The 12,230-nt window shown below is 38.2% G+C and overlaps 1 protein-coding gene across 3 annotated transcripts in view; it reads left to right on the top strand.

Annotated features, from left to right (window-relative positions):
- LOC127420270 (atrial natriuretic peptide receptor 1) overlaps positions 1-12,008 on the top strand; it is a 52,607-nt gene extending 40,599 nt beyond the window's left edge. For all 3 annotated transcript variants that reach the window (XM_051662362.1, XM_051662361.1, XM_051662363.1), the window contains 12 exons: positions 466-587; positions 682-820; positions 4,234-4,282; positions 4,392-4,493; positions 4,581-4,700; positions 4,789-4,882; positions 6,996-7,083; positions 7,719-7,858; positions 8,088-8,240; positions 10,265-10,363; positions 10,452-10,543; positions 10,662-12,008. In XM_051662362.1, coding sequence (XP_051518322.1) covers positions 466-587; positions 682-820; positions 4,234-4,282; positions 4,392-4,493; positions 4,581-4,700; positions 4,789-4,882; positions 6,996-7,083; positions 7,719-7,858; positions 8,088-8,240; positions 10,265-10,363; positions 10,452-10,543; positions 10,662-10,853 — 1,390 coding nt within the window. In that variant the 3' untranslated portion in view covers positions 10,854-12,008. The remainder of the gene's footprint in view (positions 1-465; positions 588-681; positions 821-4,233; positions 4,283-4,391; positions 4,494-4,580; positions 4,701-4,788; positions 4,883-6,995; positions 7,084-7,718; positions 7,859-8,087; positions 8,241-10,264; positions 10,364-10,451; positions 10,544-10,661) is intronic.
- The last annotated feature ends 222 nt before the right edge of the window (positions 12,009-12,230 follow it).

Below are 12,230 nucleotides of genomic sequence, written 5' to 3'. Positions count from 1 at the left end.
ATATTTAGTTTCTTTTAGTTTTTTGTATTAAAGATGACTTAATTCAATTTGATAGAATTTTGTTATGAAATTAAAATGCATAAATCTTAAAATAATTATTTTTTATTGATTCATTTAATGGTGTTTTTTTTTTGTTTTTTTTTTTAAAGCTAGACAGCTATGTTTTAATTATATGGAAAAGAGCAGCATGAACATTCCGCTAAACATCTCCTTTTGTGTTGAAAGAAAGTGATTTTCTCTTTAATCTCTTTAGATTACACAAATTATAATTACTACACACTGACCCTAAACTTACAGTTTTTAATTAACACATTATTTAGTCCCTTTATGATGCTGTTTTTATCATGTATTCATTATTTCCTTGTACTTATGAAACTTACTTTTAAAATTAATTTACACTTTCCATTGACTTCCTCATAGAAATGAACCATTACAGTATAAACTGCATAATTGTCCTTTTTGCAGGTTTTCCTTTGCAACAGATATTGCTCGTGGGATGTCTTACCTGCATCAGTTTAAAATCTGCCACGGACGACTGAAATCAACAAACTGTGTTATAGACGACCGCTGGGTGTGTAAAATCACAGGTACAGCACACCTGCACACTTTAACACAAATAACACACCTCTGATCTCTACTGCAGGTACAGCACAACTGTTGTCATCTGTTTTGCTTGACCAGATTACTGTCTGTGGGTTTACCGTCGTGAGGACTGTGCCGAACCTCTCACCACATATCAGCAGAGACTGAAGGAGGTTTACACGCCACCTGAAGCCCAGAACGGCAACCAGGAGCCCACGCTAGCCGGAGATGTGTTCAGGTGCGCACACACACTCACACACGAGTATATCTGACCCCATCGCCGCCCTCTGACACAACGTAAATAACGTAATGCAAAAATGTAAGTAGTAGTTTTAGGGTAGGTTTTTTTTTTTGTCAAAGTTTGGAGAAAAAAAATTGTCATAAAGTTCAAATTTATATGTACAGTTGAGGAAAAGTGTTAGTTTGGTTGGTCCCACTTTATATTAGGTGTCTTTAACTACTGTGTACTAACATTAAAATACTGATACATTTACATATACATTTCTCACATTCATTTGTATGTGCAAATAAGCAAATCTATGTCACTTCACTACAGTAAAAACCTACACTTCAAGTTGAAAAATGAAGAAAATATGAGAGTGCATCATATATTGGGGGCGGATTGCTGACATCTGGTGAAAAAAGAAAAATCATGTTATGACAATAATAGCCAGTAGATGGCGGCAGTGTTCTTTTCAGCCACCTACTATGTAGTAATTCTAAATTTTATCACAAGTTACGCATTTAGATATATATTTAGACATTATCAAACTGCTATTTGTCAAAGTTTGACAAAGCATTTGTTTTTTAACTGTTTTTAAGTGCTAGTTTTTGCAATAATGTCACATTATGCTTACAGTCAAGCCTGACCATGGTGTTACAAAGACAAGAGATAGAATCATAATTTTATTACCAATCATTTATTTAAAACATCAAAATTTAATAACTCAAAGTAAATTAATAATATTGTCAATAAAATGAAAAGTAATAAACAGAAATGAACAGAAATGGACTAGTGATTAGTGTATAAAATAGAAGACTTAGACTCTGTTCTCTCTGTGTGTGTGTGTGTGTGTGTGTGTGTGTGTGTGTGTGTGTGTGTGTGTGTGTGTGTGTGTTGTGTTCTGCCTTCTGGCTATGTTAGCCTCACCTATTTATTTGTGTGTGTGAGTGTGCTGCATTGTGGATGTGTTATGGTCTTACCCCTTATTAATGTACAGTGCATCCGGAAAGTATTCACAGCGCTTCACTTTTTCCACATTTTGTTATGTTACGGCCTTATTCCAAAATGGATTAAATTAATTATTTTCCTCAAAATTCTACAAACAATACCCCATAATGACAACGTGAAAGAAGTTTGTTTGAAACCTTACATGTACATAAGTATTCACAGCCTTTGCCATGACACTCAAAATTGAGCTCAGGTGCATCCTGTTTCCACTGATCATCCTTGAGATGTTTCTACAACTTGATTGGAGTCCACCTGTGGTAAATTCAGTTGATTGGACATGATTTGGAAAGGCACACACCTGTCTATATAAGGTCCCACAGTTAACAGTGCATGTCAGAGCACAAACCAAGCCATGAAGTCCAAGGAATTGTCTGTAGACCTCCGAGATGGGATTGTATCGAGGCACAGATCTGGGGAAGGGTACAGAAAAATTTCTGCAGCATTGAAGGTCCCAATGAGCACAGTGGCCTCCATCATCCATAAATGGAAGAAGTTTGGAGCCACCAGGACTTTTCCTAGAGCTGGCCGCCTGGCCAAACTGAGCGATCGGGGGAGAAGGGCCTTAGTCAGGGAGGTGACCAAGAACCCGATGGTCACTCTGACAGAGCTCCAGTGTTTCTCTGTGGAGAGAGGAGAACCTTCCAGAAGAACAACCATTTCTGCAGCACTCCACCAATCAGGCCTGTATGGTAGAGTGGCCAGACAGAAGCCACTCCTCAGTAAAAGGCACATGACAGTCTGCCTGGAGTTTGCCAAAAGGCACCTGAAGGACTTTCAGACCATGAGAAACAAAGATTGAACTCTTTGGCCTGAATGGCAAGCGTCATGTCTGGAGGAAACCAGGCACCGCTCATCACCTGGCCAATACCATCCCTACAGTGAAGCATGGTAGTGGCAGCATCATGCTGTGGGGATGTTTTTCAGCGGCAGGAACTGGGAGACTAGTCAGGATCGAGGGAAAGATGAATGCAGCAATGTACAGAGACATCCTTGATGAAAACCTGCTCCAGAGCGCTCTGGACCTCAGACTGGGAGAAGGTTCATCTTCCAACAGGACAACGACCCTAAGCACACAGCCAAGATAACAAAGGAGTGGCTCCGGGACAACTCTGTGAATGTCCTTAAGTGGCCCAGCCAGAGCCCAGACTTGAACCCGATTGAACATCTCTGGAGAGATCTGAAAATGGCTGTGCACTGACACTCCCCATCCAACCTGATGGAGCTTGAGAGGTCCTGCAAAGAAGAATGGGAGAAACTGCCCAAAAATAGGTGTGCCAAGCTTGTAGCATCATACTCAAAAAGACTAGAGGCTGTAATTGGTGCCAAAGGTGCTTCAACAAAGTATTGAGCAAAGGCTGTGAATACTTGTGTACATGTGATTTTTTTTTTTTAATAAGAGTCTCACTTATCTGAGATAAGTCTCACCCCCTCACCCCTTCATTTCTATGTGTGTTTGTTCTGCATTGTGGCTGATTTATATATTGTATTCGACAAATAAATAATAAAAAATACTCTGTTTTAGTCTTTCCCATTCATTTCCTATGGTCGGTCAATTTTGACCGTAAACGGCAAAGGTGTTGCTTTTTTATATATTTTTTTATGACCACTTAGATTTAACGAATCAAAATTTTTTGTTTGTTCAGATGGCAAGTGGAGGAAAAGTCAACAAGTCTTGTACTGCTCAGATAAAGGAAACAATTTTTATTACATCAAAAAAAGTGATTTTGGTCAAAAATGTCCGAACAGTATAAGAAGGTTAAAACAAAGACATTTAAACTTAGTTCTTTTTGTAATATGAAAGTATCATTAAAATGGACTTGGAAACTTTTACTAGGTCTTTATCATTCATTTTTGGTACTTTTGAAATGTTTTCTTATGTATAGATTTGACTGTTTTAGTCCCAGATCCAGACTTTGAGTATTCAACTATGAAAATACTGTACATTATAAAAAATACAAATTATTAAATGTTTAAAACTATGATAATAAATAACATAAACCATGTGTGAAAATTATTACTATACATTTTTCAAATATTACGACTGTCCCACAGTTGTGGCGTCATTTCACCACACCAAACAATTTTATACCCCTAATAAAGTTTGTTCCAAATTTTGTGTACTTGTTAACCAAGTGGACAAAAGTGTCAGTGAAGAGCATGCTTGAGGTGAAATATGAGAAAAAACAAAGAAAAATCAAGGGAAATATCATTTTTTAGTGGCCATCTTTTCCAGTCAAGCTGTAAAACATGTGAAATATGATTTAATTTTGTGTATTAAGGATACATAAAGCTTTTAGCTATAAAACTTATCCTTAGCAAGACAGAGGACTCATCAAAAACTGCATGTATGATAATTATACTATTTTTTTTTAAAATTCAGTATAGCATTCACACTGTCATTATTCTTCTTTTATTTTCAGTTATTCAATCATCTTATTGGAGATAGCGACCAGAAATGACCCAGTTCCGGTGAGTATGTGTGTAAAATGTCTGTATGTGAGAATCTAAATCACTTTGTAAGCAAGTAATAATCCTGAAATACTGTCTGTCTCTCTATCTGTCTGTCTGTCTCTCTGAGGTGGAAGACAGTTCTCTTGAGTGTGCGTGGTGTCCTCCGCTGCCCGAGCTGATTTCAGGAAAAGCCGACAGCACCTGCCCGTGTCCTGCTGAATACGCTGAGGTTTATTAACATTGACTTTTGTGGTGAATTGGATTCTCTTCTGGTGTTTTCTTTCTCATCCTATCAACTTGTTTCTCCCTCCATCAGCTGATTCGTCGATGTCGTGCTCATAACCCCGCCCACCGGCCAATCTTTGAGCAGATCCGCAAGTTTGTCTACAAAATCAACCCCCATAAAGTCAGTCCAGTGGATATGATGATGGAACTGGTCAGTACAACACACACAAACACACACTGAACCAGACACACAATGGCCTAATGATAACACAACTGTGTGTGTGTGTGTGTGTGTGTAGATGGAGAAGTACAGTAAACATCTGGAGGTTTTGGTTGGGGAACGGACGCAAGATCTGATGCTGGAGAAACAGAAGACAGACAGACTGCTTTACAGTAAACTAACGACACATATTTACTACTGAGAGCTCCCTTTACTGTAAACTAAGGGGCTGTTCAAACAGAACACGTTTTTGTGTTTAAAAAGCCTTAAAACCCGTCTCAATGCACTAGATGCTGAAAAAGCAGTTTGATGCATCACAACAGTGAAGTGTGTCCGTATAGTGTGTTTACATAGACAAAAAACAGTAAAAGTTCACAATAAAGCACTATTTGCTAGCATATGTACTGTTTCTGCATTAGATATCATGAACCAACAATGAACAATTACTTTTTTACAGCATTTATTAATCTTGGTTAATGTTAATTAATTAAAATACTATTCTGTACATAGTTAGTTCATAATGCATTAATGTTAACATAGTCAAGTATTTAATCAAGTATTTAATTTTAAAAATGTGTTATTAAACTGTATGTTAAAAAATAAACAGTAGGCAAGCTTAATACGTGCTGTAAAAGTATCGTTCGTTGTTAGTTCATGTTACTGTAACTAATGTAGTTCACTAATGTTAATGAATACAATCTTATTGTAAAGTGTTACCAAAAAACCATTCCAAAACTTTTTGTGAATATAGCAGAAAAGATCAAGTACTTTCTACACTGAATAAGTAAGTCCTCGTGGTGGCGTAGTGACTCGCCTCAATCCGGGTGGCGGAGGATGAATCTCAGTTGCCTCCGCATCTGAGACCATCAATCCGCACATCTTATCACGTGGCTTGTTGAGCGCGTTACCACGGAGATGTAGCACATGTGGAGGCTTCACGCTATTCTCCGCAGCATCCACGCACAACTCACCACACGCCCCACCGAGAGCGAGAACCACATTATAGCGACCACGAGGAGGTTACCCCATGTGACTCTACCCTCCCTAGCAACCGGGCCAATTTGGTTGCTTAGGAGACCTGACTGGAGTCACTCAACACGCCCTGGATTCAAACTCGTGACTCCAGGTGTGGTAGTACAGCGTCTTTACTCGCTGAGCTACTCAGGCCCCTGTGAACTTGAAAATATTAAGTAAATTCTACATTTGTAAATAATTCAAACAAGTAAAAGTTAATGCTCTAGCTTATAAGTAAATATTATTCATGACTGTTTGTTATTTTTACAATCATTATGTATCAATCCTAAAGTAGAAAACCATGCCATATTTATAAATTTCACTAGTAAATAAAATAAGTAAATTTTACTTAACTTTTCAAGCTGGTGTTCCCGGCAGGCTTGCATAATTAATGAGCTTGCATGGTTTCACTGTTTGCAAGTTTGTTTACACCGTTTGTTCATTTTGTTGTTATGTCTGTTAACCTGTTTTGTGAAGTATGAAGTTAATTTTCCACTCAAAATTACCCATTCATGATCAAAAAATTATCTGTTGATTGTTACCGTCATCGTGTTTTATGCGGCAAGTGTTGAAGTCTGTGTGCGCTGCTCTGGATCTTGTTTTTCTATTGTCATTAATGCAAAATGATGTTGTCTAGTAGACTACATAACATGCCTTTATGAAAGGCTGGTGTATTAATAAACGTGTGTTTAAGAAAAGTTCAAAATGTGATATGTTTATATAAAATGTTCATTTAAATTTTTATCCGTTTATTTAAAGGTGCTGTAAGCGATTTTAGTTGTTTTAGAATTTCCACGAGACTGAGCTGTTGGATTAGCCACGCCCCTCTTTTCAAAACGCCGCATTCCAAAGATACCAAATTAGCTTTGTTGAGAGCAGAAACGTTTGTTAAAAACAACAGCAGAAAAATAGCGCCCTCAACTGACAACTGTTAGGAACAACATGGCATAAAAATGGCATTAAGCCTCAATAATTCACTGCAACTACAATACTATGAGAACACGTAAAATGATTGACAGGCAGGAAGCATCAGAGACCACAGACACATTTTTGTTTGTTGTTTACACAGTCTAGAGCTGTCACAGAGGCAACACACTAATTTCATTAATATCTTTCAGGGAGTAGGAAAATGTTTTGCATACCTTTCCATGAAAAAAATTGCTTACAGCACCTTTAAGCATAAGCAGTGATGTTGATTGGTGCAGTGTATTTGAGAATACATGTGTTTTATAGATGTGATTGTCAGTGTCTGTTTGTTTTGATGTTTTTCAGGTATGTTGCCCAAACAGGTGGCTGATGACCTCAGACAGGGCAAACCATTACAAGCACAGAGTTACGTCAGTGCCACTGTATTCTTCAGGTAAACACACATGAAAATACCTTCAGTATGCTTTAATTCAGGGGGCCTGGGTAACTCAGCGAGTATTGACGCTGACTATCACCCCTGGAGTCGCGAGTTCGAATCCAGGACGTGCTGAGTGACTCCAGCCAGGTCTCCTAAACAAACAAATTGGCCCGGTTGCTAGGGAGGGTAGAGTCACATGGGGTAACCTCCTCGTGGTCGTGATTAGTGGCTCTCGCTCTCAATGGGGCGTGTGGTAATTTGTGTGTGGATCGTGGAGAGTAGCATGAGCCTCCACATGCTGTGAGTCTCCGCGGTGTCATGCACAACGAGTCACGTGATAAGATGCACCGATTGACGGTCTCAGAAGCGGAGACAACTGAAACTTGTCCTCCACCACCCGGATTGAGGTGAGTAACCGCACCACCACGAGGACCTACTAAGAGTGGGAATTGGACATTCCAAATTGGGAGAAAAGGGGATAAAAAAATCAAAACATGCTTTAATTCGACAACAATTCACTTTCAGTTCTGAAATTATAACATGCTCTTTATAATCAATTGAACAGACATGTTTTATCAGATGCTATATATTCATAAACAGGTTTTTTTCTGACTTTATGTGTTTTTATATCTTCCTTTTAATTGTCTTAGTGATATCGTGGGTTTCACTCAGTTATCCAGCACTAGTACTCCATACCAGGTTGTTGACTTCCTCAATAAACTGTACACCACCTTTGACGATATCATCGACAACTATGATGTTTATAAAGTGGAAACGATCGGGGATGCATGTATGTGACTTTCAGTAGCATGAGTTCACAAACACACACTTTTTTGCAATTTTGATGTAGATTTTATTCAGATGTGTGTGTATTAAACTTTCTATAAACAGAAAACTAAACACTAAGAATAACTGTGTTACAGCTGTTTATGTGCAGTTGATATATTTGCATAACTATCACTTCAAATAAATGGAATATTACCCTCGTTTTCATGCAGATTTGTTCATGTGTTGTGTAGATATGGTGGTGTCTGGTGTGCCCAGAGAGAACGGGATTCTTCACGCGTCTGAGATCGCCAGCATGGCTTTGGATCTGGTGTCCGTCTGCAAGACCTTCAGAATCCCTCACAGACCCCAAACACAACTGCAGATCCGTGCTGGAATACATTCAGGTCCTCATTAAACACAGAACTGCAATTACACGTACTTTTATTTTACAGTAAGAGCCCAAATCCAGAATTTCTGCCGCAAATTCTTGACACGTCAAACCTGCGATCCCCTCGGTTGTTTTTTTTCTCTCTCCAACCAATAAGATATGAGCTTTTGTGTCATGTGTTTAGAAGCATCAACTTTAAGCTGTTTATGAGTGTTTCTGAAACTTCAGGGACTTTTATCACTTCTAGAAAGTAAAGTTTGGTTAAAACATTTTTTACATTCTCACTAGTTGATTTAATTTGTCTGCTAACAATGTCCGACAGTGTGTGTTCATGGATCACAGGAGATTTATGTCATTTTTTGTGTGATTTCCAGCACATCTCAAATTCTGGATTGTGTTTAATAGAATTCTGTGAATTCTTTCAAATAAAATGACCGACTCCTTAGTCTTGCTAAGACTAATTTCATACAGTAGATAAAAAAATATATATCCTAAATACACACAATTAAATCATATTTTCACACTTTTTACAGTTTGATTGATAAAAAATATATATTTCGCTTGATTTTTCTTTTTTTTGTCTCATATTTCATCTCAAGCATGCTCTTCACTGACACTTTTCTTCACTTGGTTGGCCCTTTAAGCTCTGAGGGTGTTTTTAAAGATTTCCTGTTTCAGTGGCATGCCCTAAAGTAAAGGCTTATTAATAAAAAAAAATACAAAAATAAAAACAAGCAGGGTCAAGTGTTTGGTATCATTGGTAAAGAAAACTTTTCAATTGTTTTAATTATACATATTTATGATAAATTCTGAGACTCTCAGCCCAAGAAACTGGTGAAAAATCACAAATAAATTTAGCCAAAAATGTACTTTTTTTTCTGATTTGACATTCTAAATCTCAGGGTGTAAATAAGGTAGTTCTAAAAAAAATGTCCATTAACGTAACCAAACAAATAAAACATAAAAATTGTACATAAGAACTAATTACACAACAATGACTGAAGGTTTGCTCTCTCTCCAAAGCATGCAGTCATGAGTAACGGATCTCATTCAGTTTCATTCTGTGCCATCTGAGTCATCATTGAGTCTGTGTCATGTACTTGGCGCCATCTCCTGGTGGCCATATGTAATTACAGTGAACGCTCCTCTCTGCCCATATTTGGATGACTTCCACCTCTGGTTGCTGCGTTCTGAATCCTAATACGATTGGTTCAGCGTTCCATTATGCAGGACAACGTACTACACCATGTCCGATGAAGTCATCTGATCCAGGAAAGCTAACGTGTTTTTAGCCAGATAGCACATTATGTGCTGTGTGTTAATTATCTAATGATCTATGCATCCGATTACCTTGTGTGTGGGCTCCTTTTTATATGACTTGCATCCTGTAAGTAATGGTATGTGATATTTTATGTTCCATTTATTTTTCATGAAGTTATAAGTGAAATGGTTTCTGTTATTTACTATAATAGTTTTTAAAATTTAATAATTAGTATTTTTATAATGGATTTTCATAGTTTAATATTGAACAAGGCTAAAACAGTCAAATTGATGCATAAAAGACATTTGAAAAGTACCAACAATAAATGATAAAGACCTGGTAAAAAGTTTCCAAGTTTAATGAGACCTTCATATAGCAAAAAGAACAAAGTTGAAGTATCTTTGTTTTAACCTTCTTATACAGTTTGGTCATTTTTGACCGAAATCACTTTTTCTGATGTAATACATATGGTTTCTTTATCTGAGCAGTACAAGACACACACAAAATTGGACTTGATTTGTTTGTGTAAATAAAAATCAACCCCTGGGACATAAAAGTACCCGAAGTAGAAGAAACACCCATAAATAGTTGGTCTCTAAATACAAGCAACATACAAAAGCCATAGTGGCAAACTGAATACAAATAAGTGATTTGGCAAGCTATTTCCGCAATGATGGAAATTTGCATCACGTTAGAATTGGCTGACAATTTTTAGCTGCTAATTCATGTCACTTTGGGTCTGGACTGTGACCCAAATATCTTTTTGATGGTGTGTTCAGGTCCAGTAGTAGCAGGTGTTGTGGGAACTAAGATGCCGCGATACTGTCTGTTTGGAGACACAGTCAACACTGCGTCACGCATGGAGTCAAACAGTGAAGGTACAGAACATCTTTGTCTCTCTTTCTCTCTCTCTCTCTCTCTCTCTCTCTCTCTGCATGAATCACTTAATTAAATATTTCTCTGTAGCACTGAAGATCCAGTGCAGCTCCAGTGCTTTCTACCTGCTGGAGGAGATTGGCGGGTACTTGCTCACCTGCAGAGGTGTGTTGCAGGTTAAGGTGAGAGACACTTTCCTCTTAAAGGGACAGTTCACCCAAAGATGAACATTCTGTCTTACTTTACACACCCTCATGTTGTTCCAAACACATATGACTTTTTTCTTCTGTATCTGGTCAGGGTAAAGGTGACATGGTGACTTACTGGCTGGAAGGGAAACATTCTTCGGCTCCCAATAAAGAGGCAAAGAAACCAGTAACACTCCAGGAGTCTGAGAGACCCGTCCAGGAGTTTGAGACAGAGGAGTACGCCAGTATCCCAGGAGTCCTCAGTACTTCTAATGACACTGACCTCCTGTGTGACCCCAACTAACAGCTAAACACTAGCACACTGCATGCAGATAGCTCTGTCCTTTACTGTAGCAACAGGAAATCTCACTTTGTAGAGTTACATGTTTGTGTTCACACGTTTTTCAAGTTTAACCCAATAGAGCGCAACAGTGTCCGTCCACTTTTTCAGCCGTCTTGAGAGAAAAAAGGACAGGAGTTTTACTTCTGGAACTTGACTTGCATTCGATTGAGACACCACATAACTTTGGAATCATGTGTTGATGTGTCCTATAAAGCAGACCTTTATGATCACATGGCTTCTGTAATCACTGTGGGTACCATCTGTGAATTTCTCGTCTTTACTGGTTGTATTATTAGAGAGCACTTTGAGTTCATAGTTAAAGGTGCTGCAAGCCGCTGAATTAGACATGCCCCCTCATTTTAAAACCTGCTCTACAAAAGGAATGATTCACTTCATCCATCAGGCTCTCAGCTTCTTGCTGCCTATATATGGGCTGCTCTGTGAATGACAGTTATGAAGCATCTTAAAGGTGCTGTAAGTGATTTTCATTGTGAGATTTCTCTCTGATCTCTGTGACAGCTCTAGACTCTGTAAACAGCAAACAAAAATGTGTCCGCGGACCGCAGACAATGACGCTGTCTGCCTGTCAATCATTTTGCATGTTCTCATAGTATTGTAGTTGCAGCAAATTATTGAGGCTTAATGCCATTTTTATGCCATGTTGTTCATAAGAGTTGTCAGTTGAGGGCGCTATTTTGCTGCTGTTGTTTTTAACAACTGTTTCTGCTTGAGTCGGTCCGACTACATCTAATTTGGTATCTTAGTAGTGCTGGGTTTTGGAAAAAGGGGCGTGGCTAATCCAGTGGCTCAGTTTGTGGGAATTCTGGAATGACTAAAATTGCTTACAGCACCTTTAAAGTCTTCTGATTGGCTAGCGCTGAGACAGATTTGATATTTCAATCTTTTCTGACATTTTCTATGTGCCGTTATGACTCTGTAAGCTGTAGTTCATTCATGATGGTGAAATATTTTCCTGTAATACATCTGTGAAAATACTTACTGTAATAATCACTTTAATATCTGTAATATCTGCTCCTCTGTGTATTTTCTTTGCATTTGATCAGTCAATGTCTGTAGCATCTGGAAACCGTGAGAGATCTAATGATAGTAAATATTGAAGCATTGATGATATATATTTATTCTGATTAACAGTTTTTTATTGATTCTTTTTTTTTTTTATGCCCCTTTTCTCCCCAATATGGAATGCCCAATTTCCACTGCTTACTAGGTCCTCGTGGTGGTGCGGTTACTCACCTCAATCCGGGTGGCTGGAGGACAAGTCTCAGTTGCCTCCGCTTCTGAGACCGTCAATCCGCGCATCTTATCACGTGACTTGTT

The sequence above is a fragment of the Myxocyprinus asiaticus genome, chromosome 29, assembly GCF_019703515.2.
Source record: "Myxocyprinus asiaticus isolate MX2 ecotype Aquarium Trade chromosome 29, UBuf_Myxa_2, whole genome shotgun sequence".
In the NCBI taxonomy this organism is placed as follows: Eukaryota; Metazoa; Chordata; class Actinopteri; order Cypriniformes; family Catostomidae; genus Myxocyprinus; species Myxocyprinus asiaticus.
This window is presented reverse-complemented; position numbering and strand designations above follow the sequence as displayed.